The sequence below is a fragment of the Staurois parvus genome, unplaced genomic scaffold (assembly GCF_062004578.1).
Source record: "Staurois parvus isolate SC_StPar_1 unplaced genomic scaffold, SC_StPar_1.0 ptg000056l, whole genome shotgun sequence".
Lineage (NCBI taxonomy): Eukaryota > Metazoa > Chordata > Amphibia > Anura > Ranidae > Staurois > Staurois parvus.
In genome coordinates this window covers 9,754,529-9,775,859 of record NW_028317852.1, presented here as the reverse complement: position 1 = coordinate 9,775,859, position 21,331 = coordinate 9,754,529, and the positions used below count along the sequence as shown (strand labels likewise).

General features: G+C 41.4%; 1 protein-coding gene across 7 annotated transcripts in view; it reads left to right on the top strand.

The window, feature by feature from the left end:
• LOC149469991 (suppressor of tumorigenicity 7 protein homolog) overlaps positions 1-21,331 on the top strand; it is a 281,605-nt gene that overhangs the window by 57,672 nt on the left and 202,602 nt on the right. For all 7 annotated transcript variants that reach the window (XM_089668326.1, XM_089668327.1, XM_089668328.1 and 4 more), the window contains one exon: positions 15,196-15,274. In XM_089668326.1, the coding sequence (XP_089524452.1) occupies positions 15,196-15,274 (79 nt within the window). The remainder of the gene's footprint in view (positions 1-15,195; positions 15,275-21,331) is intronic.

Here is a 21,331-nt window from a genome sequence, read left to right as displayed (position 1 = left end):
AGTTGCAGTGCATTGGCAGCCTATTCATATTAATGGGCTGGTTTAATACAATGGACCACAGTGCACTGCTAAGATCTAAACAGATGCTAATGGATGTCTGATTTAATTTAAACATCTACTGATACACCTGCAGTTATCTATGTATAGAGAAAATGCAGTAATAAGCTCCAGCTCTACCAGTTTTCTATGTTCTATGGGGTGGTCAGCTATTGAGTGTATCACCTGCCAGATTCTTATATATTTCAGAAACAAATTCCCTGTTTGTGTCACTACTTCCCAAAAGGTCAAAAAAAGTGTGTCATTATCCTTGCTCTTTAATACATATATGGCAGCTTAGTTAACTGCATTTCTGTCCATCCAGTCCTGAGAGCTAGGAAGCCTTACCAGACAGCTCAGCCTATAGCTAGGTCATCTCATTGCCTTGAGTCTGTGTGTGGACTATGAAGGAGCAGCAGTTGATTGATAGCCCCGTTGCTTTGCTTTCTTCTGTCAGTACATTAACGTATAGCACACTTGATTGGCTCCTACTGTTGCTCTGCTCTCTCCCAGCAGCTGTTGCATTAATTACCAATCACACTGAGGACATATACTAATTTGTGTAAGTTACCCCTAACTTAATATTGAACCTAGGTGTTTGTATTTTTATGTATATGCTGGTCAATTCATCCTTCTTTTTTTTTTTTTTTTTTTTTTTACATTCATGGGGAAATATCAGGTGATCCTGCTAGTTCCCCTTCTATCCGAATTCAAACTGACTGCACCAAGTATGGAGGCAGATCCATGCTGATGTTGTCAGTTTACGGGCCTTTACTCCCTGCTTGGAGTTACTGAACACAGTTCCGATGCACAGTATTCCTGTATCTCAAGGAATCAGTTTGGCCGCCACACCCCTTTGCAGCCCTTTTGTGTTGATTGACAGTGGCTTCTTCTGGAAGCTGTAATCAGTAAGTTCAGCAAGGCTGAGCAGTAGATGTGGCTGCCAAACTGACTCCACCAGATACAGGCATACTATGCATTGGCACAGCATCCTGTAACTCCAAGCAGGAAGGAAGATCTGTTGTGCGTGACATTCGCCTGACACACACAGGCATGCTCCTTGCTATTGGGAACAGTGAGGAACGAAGCCTGTGCTGTCATGTGACTGACCTTTAAAACCTTTAATTAAGGTTTTCACCCTTTTTTTTTAAATGCACTTTTAAGATGGAAAATTATTTTTTTACTATGTCAAACTTGCCTAGGATAATAGTATGTTCACAAATACTTTAAAAATACATTTTATAGTTTTTATATTTTCTAAGATTTAAGGACTATCTTTATATAAATTGATATATTATTAATATTCATTTAGAGTAACTAAACCCTTGCCGTGGATATAACATTCTAACCTCATGTCTCTATAGGCCAGGTAAGTATATAGAAGCACAAAACTGTATTGTCACTTCAGTTCCAAATGATATAATTGAATTGGTCTGAACCTGAAAAACAGAAGCTTAGCTCCTATGATGCAGTGGTTCTTTTGCTTGATTTACTCCTTTATGAGCTTTGCTGTCATTCACCATAGACAAACCTCATTTGTGGGGTTATTTCATATTCAAACAAGCAGCAAATTACAGTGTTAGCTGCTCTCACTGAATGAAAGTAGGTAAATACATTTTGGGTAAATGCAGTGTTTTCAACAGATCCTCGTCTAAAATAGTATTTAATTTGGACAGAAATTCTTTTTTAAAGAGTCTTTTAAATTCAGCTGTGTGATGGAAGCAGCAGTTAAACATTTATGGTATGTGAAGATCGTTCACCTCAGCATGGCTGACCACCTCTTTGAAGTGTTCCAATACACAGCTTTTATTCAGCTCATCCAGGCTCTGTTCAACCTGCACTGAGAGTACTTTCCAGGTGGCCTTCTGGGGGATATAATTGAAAGAAATGGAATAGTGTGGCCTGATTGTTACATGCAATGTTCATAATGGCACTGTGTAACCTGATGCCGGCTAGAAGTGTTTACTGGGCCATTCAGCTTAGCAGATTCTTCTGATTTTGACATCCTTGTGAAGGTAGACTAAAGCTGGCCAAACATCGAGTGAAAAAATTTAACAGATTCCACTGTTGACTATATACAGCAGGGATAAACACATTGCGCTCTGACAGCTGCTGCATCTGATTTTATACATTAGCCATTTTCTTTTCGTTCAACCAGCAGGTTGAATGAAAAGAAAAAAATGAACGATTCCTCTATCCACACATTTGAGGTGGATGGGTGAATCGCTCCGGCTGTGCTATTGTGTTCTGCTGGTGGGGAGCCTTCACTGCTGTCAGAATACACTGATCCGTGCCAGCTATAGCCGGTGGAACTGATTGATCGGGAAAAACCTGACAGGTTGGTTGTACAGAAGTTGATCTGTTGATCAACTTCTATGCAACCTGTCTGCCCATAAATGGATCGAAATTTGGCCAATCTTTGCTGAACTGGCACAATTTTTATTTATGTATGGCCACCTTAAGTTAGAAAATTTTTGTCCAACTCCTTTGATTTTCCAGGCGAAGGATGTCGGATGAAAGCGTTTCTACAGGACCACCTACAGAGCAAATTTTGGCTGGTATGTCAGAAAACAGTCAAATCTGCCATAGCATTTGACAAGCTTTAGCCTGCTGGAAGGCTTCCCAGTAGCACTTGACACCTGTATGTTGAGCCCAGTATTTACAATTTCTGAGGTCAGGGATGAAGTTGAGGGTGCACAGTAAGTCAGCCCCTTAGCTTCCTAATTAGGACTTGAACAATGGAAACTGTACCCAAAAGCAAGCAGAAAGCAAATGACTAGTCACCAGAGTATTGCCTATAGGCTCCATGCATCTTTTCTATATTATTGACTTATTCTGCATTTTAGCTCTGTGTGGAAGGGGCTGTTTTAGCAGTGGAGAAGGTCTTTGCTACCTCATGTCAGAACAGTCTCCATGGTGACTGGTGATTTATGACTAATGGAGGCATATTCAAGAAGCAGGAGAAGAGGTACATATAAAGTACAGAATGGATAAAGTTGAGAAGCAGGGAGACCATTACACAGCAGCTCAATGAATATGGCTTTCTCTCTAGCAATCAGGACAGTAAGCAGTGCAAGAGTGACATAACCAAACGTCACTACAAATCTTATGAGATTAACAGTCAAGAGGAACAGTGCCTAATAGAACAATGCAGAGTGGGTGGGTTTACATGGGGGGAGGGAGGTTTTATTTAGGGAGGAGGGAAAATTAGATAGAGGGGGGGAGGTAAATGGGAATAAAGATAGTAAGAAATGTAATTAATGATATAGAAATGGTTTTTGTATGAGAAATATGATGAAATATGTATTATATATGGAAAATAAATAAAAATTTAAATTAAAAAAAAAGAGGAACAGTGCCAGAGATCAGTGTTTCTCAACCTTTCTTCAGTTGTGACACAATTTTACATCATAACTCCCCATCACATCTGAGGTCCTCTCTTCATGTCAGAGGCTCCCCTATACATTAGAGACCCCCCAGTGATGTCTGTACATCAGAGTCCCCATATACATGAGCCTCCCCATCACCACAGAGTCCTACCACCACATCAGAACCCCCCAATCACACAGTTTGTCCATCAGAGAGCTCCCCCCCCCAGGTCACACAGTCCCCCTTCACATCAGAGCCCTAACTTTTGGCTCCAGCAGCATGCCAGAGGGTGAGAGGATGGAAGAGGTCAGGAGGAGGTAGACTTCCGTCTTCCTCTGAATGTTTGTTGCGGTCTTGCATGCCACCTGCCCTGGATCAGAATTATGCATTACCATGGTACTAATCACCATAGTTACGAGTGACACTGTCCTGGCCTAGAATATAATTTCTTGTTATGGTGTTGGCCGCCAGCCTGCTCGTAGGCACCATGACAGCTCATGATGTTGATCCAGGGCAAACTAAATCCTGTGCTTGCGGCACCCCAGGGCAACCCAGATAGCACTTTGGTTGAGAAATGCTGCCATAGAGAAACTTACACTGCAGATGTGCACATACAGTGCCTTTTTAAAAAGTATTCATACCCCTTGAAATTTTCCACATTTTTGTCCTGTTATAACCAAAAACGTAAATGTATTTTATTGGGATTTTATGTAATAGACCAACACAAAGTGGCATATAGTTGTGAAGTGGAAGACATTTTACAAATAAGTATTTGAAATGCGTGGTGTGCATTTGCATTCAGCCCCTTTTACTCTGATACCCCTAACTAAAATCTAGTGCAACCAATTGCCTTCAGAAGTAATCTAATTAGTAAATAGAATCCACCTGTGTGTAATTTACCTCAGTATAAATACAGCTCTTCTGTGAACCCTCCAGAGGTTTGTTAGAGAACATTAGTGAACAAACAGCATCATGAAGGCCAAGGAACACAACAGACAGGTCAGGGATAAAGTTGTGGAGAAGTTTAAAGCAGGGTTAGGTTATAAATAAAAAAATATCCCAAACTTTGAACATCTCACGGAGCACTGTTCAATCCATCATCTGAAAATAGAAAGAGTATGGCATAACTGCAAACCTACCAAGACATGGCCGTCCACCTAAACTGACAGGCCAAACAAGGAGAGCATTCATCAGAGAAGCAGTCAAGAGGCACATGGTAACTGTGGAGGAGCTGCAGAGATCCACAGCTCAGGTGGGAGAATCTGTCCACAGGGCAACTATTAGTCATGCACTACACAAATCTGGAGTTTATGGAAGAGTGGCAAGAAGAAATTCACTGTTGAAAGAAAGCCATAAGAAGTCCCGTTTGCAGTTTGCGAGAAGCCATGTGGAGGACACAGCAAACATGTGGAAGAAGGTGATCTGGTCAGATGTAACCAAAACTAAACTTTTTGGCCTAAAAGCAAAATGCTATGTTTGGGTGGAAAATGAACACTGCGCATCACCCTGAACACGTCATCCCCACCGTGAAACGTGGCAGCATCATGTTGTGGGGATACTTTTTTCTTCAGCTGGTCAGAGTTGATGGAAAAATGGATGGAGCCAAATACAGGGCAATCATAGAAGAAAACCTGTGAGTTTGCAAAAGACTTGGGACTGGGGCGCAGGTTCACCTTCTAGCAGGGCAACAACCCTAATCATACAGCCAGAGCTACAATGGAATAGTTTTGATCAAAGCACATTATGTGTTTGAATGGCCCAGTCAAAGATCTAAATCCCATTGAGAATCTGTGGCAAAACTTGAAAATTGCTGTTCACAGATGCTCTCCATTCAGTCTGACAGAACTTGAACTATGTTGCAAAGAAGAAAATTTTCACACTCCTAGATGTGCAAAGCTGGTAGAAACATACCTAAAAAGACTTGGAGCTATATTTGTAGCATTTGGTTCTACGAAGTATTGACCTGGGGCGGGGGCTGAATACAAATGTGTGCCACACTTTTCCGATATTTATTAAAAATAAATTCAAATTTTGAAAACCATTTATCATTTTCCTTCCACTTCACAATTATGTGCCACTTTATGTTGTTCTATTTGGTTGTAACATGACAAAATGTGGAAAATTTCAAGGGGTAGGAATACTTTTTTCAAGGCACTGTATTAGAGTCAAGACTTCGAAAGTGCATTGCTACTTTGAGGATACAGAGGATTGTCATTTTATGCAGGCTGCTTTTATTCCTATTTTTATCTCACTTCTTAACCTCCCTAGCGGTCTGATTATGTCCATATTTCTGTGCTCAAAGCGGTAAATTGTTTTGCATGGAAATATGTTGTTTTTTTATTGTTGACCTGTAATTTTTTAGAAATCACTCACTGTAATCTGTCCGAACAAGAGTCTAGTAAACATTCCGGGTATGTTAAAATTTGAAACCCGAAATCATAAATTATAATTTAATAAATAATCATAAAAAATAATTTAATAATAATAAATTTAATTAAGTAATATCAAATCAAAAGACTGAAATTTGAAATATAGCGCCAAGTTCGCACATCACTGAGCAAAGTTGTAAAATCGTTTTCAGTGTCTGATGACGAATTTCCCCACAAATCATCACTCAATTCTGCAAGTGGTTCTAATTTACTATCGCTGTTCTCTAGCTGGTCTAAAACCACTTTTGACCTAAAGGGATGCTTTTTGGACGCCGTGGACATGTCTCAGTTTCCGGGCAGAAAGAACAGTAAAAATGCAGGCAGGGCACAGGACAAAGCACTAGGGACAAAATGTATGTGAAATGCTTTGTAACAGGAATGTTATACTATGTGATTTTAGTGAATTTAATGAATGTCACTTTTATAACTTTCAAATTTCCAGCCAGTTCTGTTCCCTGTACATCCCGACGTCGCAGGGAACGGAACCCAGAAGCCAGATGCTGGCATCGGCCGGAGGACATTGTCGGGGACACTGAAGGAGGGACATCGCAGGAGTGCAGGACAAGGTAAGTGCAGAAGAGGTCCCGGAGCAGCGCTGCAGGGTATTCCCGAGTGTAGCTCGGGGTTACCACTTGTGGTGCTGAAACGTTACCCCGAGCTACACTCGGGAATACCGCCAGGGAGGTTAAGCATAGTTAAAGCGAAATTTCACTCTCTCAATCAACATGGACTATTTTTAATCTTATGCTGCTAGCATTAGTAAATAGATAAGAAGGTATATCATTTACTTGTTATACATTCTAGGAGTCTTCAGGAGGAGAGGAGGGGCTTTCTCAGCTAAGCACATTCTCCTGTTTCAATGCCTGAGCTAAGGGCAGATGGCTTTCAGGAAGTAAATGCTACATATACTGTATCATCTGGCCTTACTCAAGATCTCACGATGGCCATGGACAGAAACGCTAGGGGGGATGTTTTTCAAATTGATTTCTCAGCAAAAAAAAAAGCATGGAGAAATGGATAGATGGGGGGGTTACTTTGATTAATAAAAATTAAAAACTTTTTTGTTTTTGGCGCCTCAGATACAGTTTAGTTCCACTTTAACATTTCTAAATATTTCCTATAAAATAGAAAATCTTCACTTTTGGAGTTGAGGTCCATTTTAATAAGGCTTGAAAACACTCAATCAACACTTGCTGGTCATAGTTTCTAAGCTACCTGGTTGCTGAAGATGAAGAACCACTTTAAAAAAAAAAAAACATATTTTACATTTTTTTCAAAAGCCTTGCATGTGCTCGCAACTGCAGTGGTAAATTAAGAAGTCTGCCAGTCTGCTGTAAACAGAAGGTGAAGGAATTTATTAAAAAACGTGCTGCATACGGCATCTGTCACCTTTTATACATTTTCTATTACACAAAGCTTTTTATAGCTCTGGAGGCTGTATATAAACAGATGATTGAGATTCTTATATATGTGAGAGAATGCCTTGACGATGGCTAGTACTCTTTTGTTTATTTTATTTGCATAATCAATCATTGAGTACATATTTCCATTTACCTGGGTATTGTTAAATTATGAGTTCATTTGTCAAGTCCAGGAAACGCTAGCTTTCAGCTAGAGGGTGACTTGTTACATAGGAGGAATGTGTCAGTGTTGCTCCAAAAGAGTATATTGTCTCCCATGTGAAGCCAAGACTAATATTTTGTCTCTACAGGAAAACTCAAATATTTTCCACACAAGCCTATCAGGAAGATTTATTCAGCAAATTAGAACGAAAATCTATAGGTGATTTCATATATGATGTATGACTTATACAGGGAAATGTATTGGGGGGGATATTATATATATATATATATATATATATATATATATATATAAATTTTTTATTTTTACAGTGGTTCCCTTATCACCTACCCCCACCTCAATCTATGGATTTTGATAAAATTTTTAGCAGGGTTTCTCAACTAGGGTTCAACAAGAAGTCCCCAGTGGATTCACTGTCCTGCTTGCATATCTTGCTGAGTACTGCTGGGCAGATTGATAATCCACCCAATGATACTGCTAGAGCTCAGGTTGTTGATGGGGTGAGAGAAGCATTTAGCACAGAGCTGGTAGCATGGGATAGAATGACTGCTCCTGTTTGGGTAAGTACTCAAAAAAGGGCTGTTTTTAAGTCTTCTGACTGAACTATACTAATGAAATTGCTGCTTTAGCCAGAAACTAAAGGGCATAGTAGTGTGGACATATCGTAACCAAAAACACAGAGGAAAGCATACAGGCCTAATTGCTGTTTTATATAAACATTATACTGATGTGCAAGACTGTAGCACACATACGTAAAGAGTCTGGCATGATTCTTTTTTTTTTTTGTTGCAGTGAAAGAAATCCACAAACAATACAAAAGAGAACAAAAACAAAAGAAATCTGAACACATTTAGACAGCATGGTAAACTGTACAGTTGGAAAACACAAGACAACATAAACATGCACATTGTTGGGTTACAGTAATTGTCAGCGGTTTGCTAAGTAAAGAGCTATCTGAGCTATATAAGGAAGGGGGGGAGGAAGGATTTCTATCAAAGTGAGAGTGATCCCATGGTTCCCAAATATATCGAAAATGACCTGAATAGTCATCCACTAGGGCTGTAAGATATTCCATTTCTTTGATTTCAGAGATTGCTCTTAAAAGATGAATTAGTGTGGGGGCATCGACTGATTTCCAGAGTTGTGGTATCACCCGTCTAGCAGCCGTCAGAATATGTATTTTCGACCTCTTAGATTGCTTCGAAATACCCCTAAAGGGTAGCCCCAAAAGATAATGTAGCATGTCTAGGGGAAGGTTAACATTAAGTACTTGCTCCAAAACCATTTTAACCGTAGTCCAGTAACCCACAATCTGTGGACAGAACCAAAAGATGGTTGCCAAGGTGCCTTCTCCCCCCATGCACCTGTCAGACATATTCGGGTTGATTTCATGAAGCAATACAGGTGTCTTGTACCAATGCATCAATATTTTATATACATTTTCTTTATACACAACACAGCGAGAGGTTTTAGTAACAGTGTCCCAAATCATCTGCCAACATTTCAGAAATTGGGCGTTGAAGTTCGTTTTCCCATCTCTTCATATAACTGTTTATGCAAAGCAGGTAATGACAAATTGTAATAGTCAATAGAATGTCATCTGCAAAAGTGAGAGTTTATACTCCCTCCCCCTCACAGTCACTCCCACTATGTCAGGGTGTGCTCTAATCACCACTGCCAATGGTTCAAGACACAACACAAATAAGAGCAGAGACAGAGAACATCCCTGTCTAGTTCCATTAAACATGGGAAAAGTGTCCAATGTGGCATAAGGAAGCTTAACCTGTGCGGTAGTCCGTGAGTATTGTGCCATAATTGCTTTAAAAAAAAGGCCTTTGTATTCCTACGTCTCAATAATTCAAATATATAGGGCCATCCCAACCTATCAAATGCCTTCTGAGCATCTAAACTTAACAATAGAGCTTATGTTCGCTAGCCATTAAGTATATCAACTAAATTGATCGTACTCCTAGTGTTGTCTCCTGCCTGTCTTGCCAATATAAATTCCACCTGATCATTCTGTATAATTTTGGGAAGTAAAGGAGCTAAGCGATTTAGCTAAGAGTTTCGTAAAAATTCTATAATCCGAGTTCAGTAATGCTATGGGCCTGTAATTAGCTGGGGTCGTAAGGTTTTTGCCTGGTTTGGGAATGACTATGATATGAGAATGTTAGAATTGTGAATGAGGTTCTTCTCCGCTCATCAGAGAGGAATAAAATTCCAATAATGCTGGGCCCACATCCGCGATAAATTGCTTGTAGTATGTTTAGGAAAACCCATCTGAGCCCGGCTGTCAGGGTCCTGTCCATGGCAGAAGTTCTGGAAGATCAGGCATTTCTGCCAGTACCCTGCATGGCCGCAGAAGCACACATCAGCCTAAGTTTGGTACCAGACAGCCTTTATAAGGAGGCTCATCACTTCCTCACGTTGCTGGATGATCTCTAGCTCCCCGTGCCTTGTTCCTGTTTCCTGTGTTATTGTGATCTGTGATTTCCTGATACCGACTCGGCTTGCTCCTGGTCCTGTCTACTCTGCTTAACCCCTGATCTAATCTCGGCTTGGCTTACAGATACTCTCTCTCTCACTCCTCTGTGCATGACCTCAGCTATCTCATCTGACTACGTCTGCTCTGATTCCCACCTGGTACTTGACCTTGGCTTGAGCCGGCTATCCAGTAAATCTCTAAATCCCGGAAGGGCATGCATACCTCGCACAGGCGCCACCTGTCTGCAGACCTATCTCCGTACATCAGCTGTGCTTCTGGGTGGACCACCAACCAGCACTCCTATAGGCGACCTGTGCTACTTTGGGCCTGACTCCCGCTGTCACACTCTCAGGGGAGTCTGGAACTTAGCCACAAGGGAAGCCCTCTCTCCATTGGCCTCCATCACCAGGTCTTTGATACCGGCGCTTTGTGTGACGGTAGTTCCTTAACAACTGCACATAGCTCCTCCATAGTAATGGGGGCATTCAAGAGTAATCTATCTTCCCTTTTTAGTTTAGGGAGATGAAAGGCTGAAAAAAAGGCGTTGACAGAATCTCTTTGGAAAGTGGGATGTACATCTGGCGACAAGCAGTTGTAGAAGTCTCCGAACACTTGGGCTATCTGTTGGCGGTAATACGTGGGGGAGCCATCCTTTTGAAACAAAAAATCAGGGGCATGAGTAGTCGAATGTGTTTTCAGTTTATTAACCAGCATTCTATGGGGCTTATTGGCGTATTGTAAAACTTCTGTCTCATACATAACAGTTTCTTCGCTATAGAACTATCCTCAAATGATGTAAGTTGATCTTTAAGTTGTACCACTAAGTGAAGTTTAGGTAAAGAAGGTGAATCGATGAGTTTTTCTTCCGCTTGAGATAATTGGTCCATAAGGTCAGTTTTCTGATGGATCAGTGACTTTTTGAGCTTTCAATTATAAAATGATCCGTAATAAACGCTTTATGGACTTCCCACAGAATTTAAGAGGCTGACACAGATCCAGTATTGAGTTAAAAAACTCACGCAATGCTGTCGAAATAGAAGAGTTGACTCCTGCTTGATACAGAAATGTGTCATTTAGGCGCCAATGGCATGTGCGTGAATTTAGTTGCTCTACAAACAGATCTAGAACCAAAAATAAATGATCAGACCAGGAGCTGGGGATAATATCGGAGCCTACTGTCTAAGTAAGGGAGCTGAAAGCAAAAAGTAATCTAGTCTGATGTAGATATGATGCACTGGGGAAAAGAACGAAAACTGTTTAGCATTCGGGTGTTGTATTCTCCAAATATCAAACAGCTTATGTCCTCTAATCCATTGACGAAAGGAAGTGGACTGTTTCAGAACATGTTTCGAGGGCATTTGTCCCCGAAGGGATCTCCTATCTCGGGCTGCCGATATAGATAAATCAAAGTCTCCTCCAATAATCGTGAAAGGGTGAGAAGATGCCAAAAGCGGGGAGATAGTATCTTAAAAAGAACACCAATTGATTAGTATTAGGAGCGTATACGTTAATAATTGAAATATAGACATCACCATATTAACATTGCAATAGTATAAATCTGCCTTGGGTGTCTAGTACAGAAGATAACACCTAAACAGGGCAACCTTTCTTGAAGAGAATAGCGACACTAGCTTTACCTGTGCCGTCCATGGCGGAGAATGCTACAGGAAAATACTTGAGGGCAAAGTTAAATGAGCTTCCCTTTTTGAAATGTATTTCCTGGATAAGAATAATATCAGCTTTAGACTGATGGAATTCCCTAAGAGCTATTGACCTCTTCCTCATTGAATTTACACCCTTAACATTACATGAGTAAAGTCTTACAGACATGTTGGCGTATTCTGAATATGAAGCAGTTGTATGCAGGGCAGTATGACAAATAAACCATGCTGTTTTAACAAAGAGTAACACAACAAACATTGACTAAGGTAGACACATCCAGTGCGTCGCAAAATTACTAGCAGACACAGAGTAAACAAATCCAAAAAAGGAAACAAAATGCAGACATAGTGAGATACCAAAATATGGAGAAGGCCTGAGCAGCCAAGGCCACCCAGACATCTATAGCAGTAGCTGTACTGTAGATGTTTGGGGACAACATAGGGAGGGTGAAAACCAGGCGGTAACTTCACTCCTCTCTTGCAAATAACAGGATATCATCTGAGAAGATCCCGATAGGGTGTCGGAGGTATCCTCAAGAGGATATAAAAATTGACGGGTATAGCATATCTATAGACATTAAGTCATAAGTGGCAACAGCTGCACTTAGGATGTCATCAGGGGACAGAAGAAAACCGGAAAGCAGGAGACCAATGAAGAATCGGGAGGCGTGTCTTATTTCTGGATCTTGCTGGGGTCCGCATCTTGTTAGGAGTGTTGACCGCTCTTGGCTTGGGTAGGTGTAGTGCTAAGGCTTCATCCGGGAGAGGGGCTAGTCCCAAGTTACGCAGAAATGCCTCTCCTTCTTGAATATCTCTGATAGTGTGTTGAGTGCCATCTTTTTTTATGGTTAACCTGAACGGGAAGCCCCATCTGTATACAGTATTATGCTTCTGAAGGTAGAGAGTAAGTGGGCGAAGTGTACGTCTCTTAGACAGTGTGATAGGGGACAAATCAATATAGATTTGAATTTTTTCCTCTCTAAAATCAACCGAGGCAGTGTTACGCGTGGAATTTAGCAGAGATTCCTTACTATCATAGTAGTGAAACCGAACAATGATGTCTCTTGGTCTCGCGCCCAATGGAGGTTTCGGGGAAAGAGAGTGATGGGCTCTATCCATTCGCCAATCTGTCTAGAACCGCCGGGGCCAATGCGGTGAACAGACTCCACAGATAATCTTGCAGATCTGCGTCTCCTATTGATTCAGGAATGCCTCGTATATGGAGATTTTGTCTCCGTTCCCTATTCTCCAGGTATTCCTGTACGGATTGTAGCAGAGACATCTGTTGCTTCAAAGTATGATTGTCTTCATCCAGTACATGTACATACTGCGCCAGATCATCAAATTTTGTTTCTAGGTGATCTGTACGTTCTTCCACTAATGCTTTTCCCCTCTGAGTTCCTGAGCTATTTTCCCCGCTGCTGCAGAGATAGTATGGGATAAACTTTTCAGAAGATCATGTAACTTATCATCCAGAATGTCTGCTGTGAGGTAGTGGATAGGAGAAGGGGGATTTAGGGCAGTATGATGAGTTACCTCCTCCTTGTGACCTGTCTGATTCTACGGTTCTGCTTCTGGGATCATGGGATCACTCGGGATGCGGCCCATGAGACATATCTATCCATATGTGTAGGCCGCAAGTGTTTGGCGGGTGATGGGTACTTCTGATGCCCAATTTTGCCCATGGGGATCAGCAAGTGGTGCTAAGTCCGGTACCTGTTCTCCTCTGCTTGAAACAGCTGATGTTGGCTCCGGAGAAGCGGGTAGAGAGAGCGGTGAAGCGGAGTGGGATCAATGTGTGACCGCCATCTTTAGCCTCCCCACATGTGCCCATGATTATTTTTTAATATCAAATTTTTGTCCTAAGTTTAGAAATCTGTCATTTTGTCCCCAGTTCCCAACTATTCTGCCACTGATTCACCAATGTGCGCAGGGAAGGCCTGCCAACACAACTACTGCCAATACCTAATGGAAAAGGAAAAAGTAGTGGAAGTCGCACATCTCTGCAAAACCCTGTAAAAAGGTGTATGACAGCTGCAGCCCGGGCTCCAACCAGGCCACATGTCAAACTATGAAAGATAAAAATTCCCAGCTCAATTTACATACCAGCCTGCTGCAAACCAAACTGCCCTGTCTAACAGTTTGCATTAAAAACAGGGGTTTAGTTTGCACACATTTGCAAATACTTTTGTAAGCTGCAGAGCCTCTTCATGGCACCCCAATATTCTGCAGTTCCTAAAACTATAAATTTTGAGAGCCTCCATAGTATGAACACATGTATCATAATGGATAGACTGAGGGCAGGTGAGCCTGGAGGGAGCCCACCCCTCAAAAGTACAGGGGTGTACTGGACACCCAACATACTGTATAGCACAATGGCAGCCAAGGTGTCCAGTGCAGCCCCTCACCAGTATACAAACAAAAGGCCACTACCCCAATCTATAACTGGACTTCACAGCAAGTAGCACAGGGGAGGGTGAGGCATGTCAAACAGTAAAAGAGAAAAATTCCCAGTTAAACTTAATATAGATGCATGTGTGCCCCCATAGCAAGTGGCTTACTGTGGTGGTGCAAGCAGAAGGGGAGGAACTGAGAGTGCCGGCTGGGGAACCCAGAAGAGGAGATTTGGAGTCGTTCTGTGCAATTCAGTTGCACAGAGCAGGCAAGTATAAACTTGTTTGTTATTTTACAAATGTTTTAATTCACTAAGCTATAATGCACGTTTATTGTCTTTACAGTCATAATTGTTGCACATTTGACTGTTATTTTAAGCTCTCATTAGCAGTCAATATAGTTTAGTGTAATAAGGCTGGATATAGATGATTCATTTTTTTTTCGATTAGCCCTCTGGGGCTGATGGGGAAAAAAGAACAGATTCCTCCATCCAAACAAACAAGGAGAATGGAGGAATCCTTCCTGCTGTGCTATTGTGTTCTGACAGCGGGACGACTGTCAGAATACACTGACCAGTGCTACAGCCACTGATCGAATGAAGGTTTTCCAACAGTCCTGTTCAACAGAAATCAATCGTTAGATTCACTTCTGTCGAGCAGGAACAGCCATAGATGGATTGAAATTTGTCTGGTTCCTGCTGGACCGGCTGAGTTTCAATCCATCTATGACCATCTTAACCTTGTTATCTCAGTTACCAAGAGGCAAATAGCCTGGTAGCTGAGCACTTTTTAATTAACATCAGATGGATTGAAAACTAAAAGCAATGTTTTTTTCACTTAGCTCCATTTGTGAAATCAATGTTTGATTCACAATAAAATGTAGGACTATTGTTCTCCTCTACAATACTAAAACATCAGGAGATGAAGAATTCATTCTGCTTCACTGTATTTGGATGGATTGGCTACCTTGAGAGCTTTTTCTTGGAAACCCCCTGCTTTTTTGCAGCTATGTTACTAGGTGTTACTTGGTTACCTTGGTGTCAGACTGTGCTTCCCAGACTTTCTCCTTTTTCTCGGGATCTATGATCATATCTGTATTAATGGGCACAATCTGCACTGGGCTAATGGTTCTATGAAGGAAAATATTTATTTAGTACACTCCTTTATTGACCATGGTTGAAAAGGAACTCCTGAGTTTTCCATGTAGCATTAAGAATATTTTTTATTTATTTATGTTCTAGTTATGCAGAAAGCTTGGAGAGAAAGAAGTCCTCAGTTGAGAGTAAAGGCTGCCCATCAAGCCCTAGAAGCATCCAATGAGTAAGTAATTTCACCGCTTCCCTCACCCGATTTACATCTTTACATTCCCCTGTATGCCCCATGCCATCGGAACGGTTTCCACCATGACAGCTAGCAACCTACACTATGTGCAGCCACTAGCTGCCAGACCCAGAGGTCACTGACCCCTAACAACTGGGAACCAGAGTTGTTCCCAATAATATGATCACTCACTCTACTTTTATCTGCTTTCCCGCCACCCTATAGCAGAAATACTGCTACACAGCGGCAGGATGCGCAAAATCACGTGTATACAGTGAGGAACAGAAGTATTTGAACATCCTGCGATTTTGTTCTCCCACTTAGAAATCATGGAGGGATCTGAAATTCACATTGTAGGTGCATTCCCACTGTAAGAGACAGAATTAAAAACAAATTCAGGAAATCACATTGTATGATTTTTAAAGAATTTATTTGTCTTGCACTGCTGAACATAAGTATTTGAACACCTGAGAAAATCACTGTTAATATTTGGTACAGAAGCATTTGTTTGCAATTAGAGAGGTCAAATGTTTCCTGTAGTTCTTGACCAGGTTTGCACACACTGCAACAGGGATTTTGGCCCACTCCTCCACACAGATCTCCTCTAGATCTGTCAGGTTTTGGAGCTGTCGCTGAGCAACACGGAGTTTTAGCTCCCTCCAAAGATGTTCTATTGGATTTAGGTCTGGAGACTGGCTAGGCCACTCCAGAACCTTGATATGCTTCTTACGGAGCCACTCCTTGGTTATCCTGGCTGTGTGCTTCGGGTCGTTGTCATGTTGGAAGGCCCAGCCACGACCCATCTTCAATGCTCTGACTTGAGGGAAGGAGGTTGTTGCTCAAAATCTCACAATAAATGACCCCATTCATCCTCGCCTTAATACAGTGCAGTCGTCCTGTCCCCTTCGCAGAAAAGCACCCCCAAAGCATGATGTTACCACCCCCATGCTTCACAGTAGGGATGGTGTTCTTGGGATGCAACTCATCCTTCTTTTTCCTCCAAACACAACGAGTGAAGTTTAGACCAAAAAGTTCTACTTTGGTCTCATCTGACCACATGACTTTCTTCCATGCCTCCTCTGGATCATCCAGATGGTCATTGGAATACTTCAGACGGGCCTGGACATGTGATGACTTGAGCAGGGGAACCTTCTGTGCAATGCATGATTTGAAACCATGATGGGTAGTGTTCTACCGACAGTGACCTTTGAAACTGTGGTCCCAGCTCTCTTCATGTCATTGACCAGCTCCTCCCTTGTAGTTCTGGGCTGATTCCTCACCTTTCTTATCATCAGTGATACCCCACGAGGTGAGATCTTGCATGGAGCCCCAGTCCGAGGGAGACTGACAGTCGTCTTTAGCCTCTTCCATTTTCTAACAATTGCTCCAACAGTTGATCTATTTTCACAAAGCTGCTTGGCAATTGCCCCGTAGCCCTTTCCAGCCTTGTGGAGGTCCACAATTTTGTCTCTGGTGTCTTTTGACCGTTCTTTGATCTTGCCCATGGTAGTAGTGGGTGTCTGACTTTAAAGAGCTCAGACAGGTGCTACTAAGTTATGTTAATGAGTGGAGTAGAGGTGGACTTTTTAAAGGCACAGTAACTGGTCTTTGAGAGCCAGAATTCTTGCTGTTTCTTAGGTGTTCAAATACTTATGTTTAGCAGTGCAAGACAAATAAATTCTTTAAAAATCATACAATGTGATTTCCTGATTTTTTTTTTTTTAAATTCTGTCTCTGAGTGGGAATGCACCTACAATGTGAATTTCAGACCCCTCCATGATTTCTAAGTGGGAGAACTTGCAGAATCGCAGGGTGTTCAAATACTTCTGTTCCTCACTGTATTTACAAGATTTTTCATTTCCGGTTAGGGGGGTGCGAGCCCTACCCCCGCCACCATCAGCAGCCTTACATGAGGATCATCAGGTCCCGGCCGGTGATTCCCCGCCAGCACCTGGCGATCGCCGTGTATCACCAACGGGGGAGAGACCTGTATGTAAACAGTACAAATCTCTCCCCTGTCAGCTCCTACACATTGCTTTGTATTGCATAGCAGAGAAATACAAAGCAGTGTGCTTACACTGTAAAGCACACATACAGCACGCTTTAAAACAGCGCACAGTTAACCCTTTGATCGCCCCAGATGTTAACCCCTTCCTGGCCAGTGTCATCAGTACAGTGTCAGTGCTTTTTATTAGCACTGATCACTGTATTGGTGTCACTGGGGATGTCAGTGACAGTTTCCCCCCAAGTGTCAGAATGCCTGCTGCAGTCCAGCTATAAATTGTTGATCACCGCCATTACTAGTATAAAAGAAAAAATTAATATCTATGCTATAACTTTCACCTAAACAAATTAATTTACACGTATTGGGATTTTTTTGTAGCAAAGACATGTAGAAGAATATATTTTGGACTAAATTTATGACAAAATTTGATTTTTAAAATTTTTTTTACTAGACATGTAATAGCAAAAAGTCAAAAATATTGTTTTTTTTCTCAAAATTGTCGGTCTTTTCTTTTTTATATATAGTGCAAAAAATGCAGAGGTGATCAAATACCACCGAAAGAAAGCTCTATTTGTTGGGAAAAAAGTTATAAATTTAATTTAGGTGCAGCGTTGCATGATCGTACAATTGTCAGTTAAAGTAACACAGCGCCGTATCACAAAAAATAGCCTGGTTAGGAAGGGGGGTAAATCTTCTGCAGGGCAAGTGGTTAAGGCTCACTCCCTCCAGTATATCTATGAAGGAGCAGTGTTGTTGCCCTAGGAAGTGTGTTAAGACTACAAAACATCCTCTGCTTATCTCCATAACATAGGAGGAAGCGTTTTGTAGTCTCAGCACACTTCTTGATAACGTTGTTTGAAATAACACTGCAGAGTGTTATTCAATTTCAGGCCATTAGAGGACAAGAGAAAGGAAAGAAATCAAATGAAAAGAGATTTAACCTTCACATACAGAAAGACTTCTTCACAGTAAGAGCTGTGAAAATGTGAAATAGACTCCATCAAGAACTAGTTCTGGCTGGCTCAGAAGATGGTATAAGAAAAGAGCTGTACTTATTCCTAAGTGCACAAAATATAACTGGATACTGCCATTCATAGATAATAGCACCAAAGATTGTTGATCCAGGGTATATCTGATTACCTCCTGGAGGATCAGTAAGGGATCTTTCTCCCACTGAAGCAAATTGGAGCATGCTTCATAGGGTTTTTTTGCACTCCTCTGGATCAACTGTGGGTATAGAACTGTGTACATGGAGTTTTTGTTTCATTTATTCTTTCTACTGGTTGAACTAGATGAATTTATGTCTGTTGTCAACATTCTAACTATGAAACACATCAAGCTTAATCCCACCACTAAGCAACAGTGAAAGATGACTAACTCCACCTCACCCTGCGCTCAGGAAATAAATATAAAAAAAGTATATAAATAAAACACAAAAATCACAACTTCACTGCTGCTGCTCTCTATGTGAAAACGTAAAGATTGTGAAAAATAAAGAGTGTAATAAATTACTGCTCCTGATTTTCCAAGCAGCACTGTGTTGTATGCAAAAATAAAATAAAGGTTCAATGTTAAAAACATTAAGAGTGTCTAAAAAAGACCACATGCACTATACAACTGAAATGTCCTCTGAAGTGATACAAAAAATTCCTCTGAAGTGTCACAAAAACAAAATGTCCTCTGAAGTGAATCCAATCATCACCATATGTGCTGTGAAACAACACCCCCCCTTGCTATACACTCACTGAATCCAAATACCTCTGATTTACATGATTGGCATATTGCACGTAATTGTAATTCCATGGGAAGTGCCGATGCATCATTCCTTCAGAAGTTAGGAAAAGCCCATAATGCATGTAAAGAAAGTAGCCCCAATAGTGAAGTATGCTAAAAACACTCTATGAACTTAAAATATCACTCACAATGTAAGAAGGATAATGGCCATATCACCATCTAGTGACATCAATCATATAGGATAGAGCTTATTCCACCACCTGTCACCCTGCCCAGACCTCTCTGTTAGTCCTATAGGATAGAGGTTATTCCACCTCCTCCAACCCTGCCCAGACCTCTCCGCCACACTAATGCGTCACTTCCGGTTCTGGGTTTGATGTCACTGTTGCCACATAGCCAAGGCCCGATGTGTTTCATCCTTTCAACTTTATTATGAGTGCTAGACTGGTTCTAAGGCTTAAATATTTTTTTACCTTTTAACCACTTGCCACTCCTGAGCAATAGATTACTGCGGCAGGGCGGCGTGTGCAGGCTCAGTAATTTATATATACATGATGGAGCCTGCTCCTGTTTAGGGGTACACAGCACACCCCTCCTGTTGTTTGATTGGTCATAGCGATGACATGACAAAAATGTAAATAACCTGTCATGAATGGATTTCCATTCATGAACAGATTGCTTACTATTGTGATCTGTGATTGACCCACAGCAATCAAAATCAAAAGCAAGCTGTTAACGAATGGGAAACCCATACAGTGATCTTCACTGTATAAGCAATAACAGTGTAAAGTAGTATTGTGAGCTACTCTGATGACAGGATGATTTAAAAAAAAAAAAAATTATATATGTTCTGGAACCTTTTTTGGGCGTTTCGCATCCCGCGAATTTGCGTGGATTTTCCAAACGGCAAACACGCCAAAACCGCACTGCAATTTCAGATGCCATTCATTTCAATGGCACCTGAAAACGCGATTGCATGTTTACACTTTTTCAAATTGTGAAAAAATTTAAAAAAACCTAGTGTGAATGAAGCCTAAGACTAAAAGTGTCATTGATGTGTATTCATGACAGAGTGTTGTGAGTTTACCCTGCATTCATCATGTATTGGTGATAGCGCAGCCACCATTTGTCACATTTTGGTGAAGGTGGCTGGGATCTGACACCACTGTTGTCACACTCGAATCTCAACAACAGTGCCTACTAATATTGAGGTGAGCATGCTGCTGTCCGTTAAATCCTGTTCCGGGGGACATGGTCGCACGCTGTCTGTGTCTATGGATGCCAGCAACGTGGCTCAAGATTGAGTTTGCAGGTGTGCTACGATAGAAAGTGGCTTCCTATGGTGGCACACCGAGAAAAGGAGTAGTCAAGAGCGCTGGCAGGGTACCCAAGAAGAGACAGATCATTGCAATTGCACAGAACTGGTAAGTATATCATGTTTGTTATTTAAAAAAATGTTTTTGACTTAAAAATCACCTTAACATTGGTATCTGCATCTGATTGTAGGTCTATGTCAGTCATGCAACACATGGCCTATCTGAATAAGGCGTAGCGCCCTCCCAGTCTCTCCCAGTCCCTTATAGGCTGTTGGGTAAATGTACTTAGTAGAAATGAAAACAGGTGCAGTGTTCACTACAGGTAGCAGATTAATGAATCAGACAAGGAATCCAAAAGATGGGTGTTCTGGCTCACAGAGTGTGCCCAATCCTTCGAAATCCAGTGAAACAAAGAATGTGGCCAGAAACTCCAACATCTGTATAAACTTCTTTATTGTTGGCACAGGAGTAGATAAAATGCTACAATGTTTTGGCAAGAAGCCTTGTTTACAGCTGTGAACAAAGCTTCTTGCCAAAACATGTTAGCATTTTATCTACTCCTGTGCCAACAATAAAGAAGTTTTATACAGATGTAGGAGTTTCTGGCCACATTCTTTAGCTCATTTGTTAGGTAAATTTAGTTTGTTCTACAGCAGTGAGTGGAGTGGTCATTGCTTGTTTGGTCTGCTCAGGATTCCTAGGCTGAGAGCTTGATTGCTTCCCCCTGCCTTTGAGATAAGCTTCCAGAGCATAGGGAGAGAGATTCAAATGATCAGCTGACAATTTATCATACTCGGGCCAATCCCTGGAAAGGGGCATCCAGAAAGTGGCCGGGAAGGTGATAAATGTGTAGGAGCTTGTTCTTTCTTAATAGGGAGGGTCCCAGTACTCTTGGGGTTGCTGCCTCTAAAAAAAAGCTGACTAAGACAAGAAATCACAGTTTAGGCCTTAACATTTGCTGCACTAAGGGGCCAAGGAGAACAGCTAAAAAGGGGATACCTG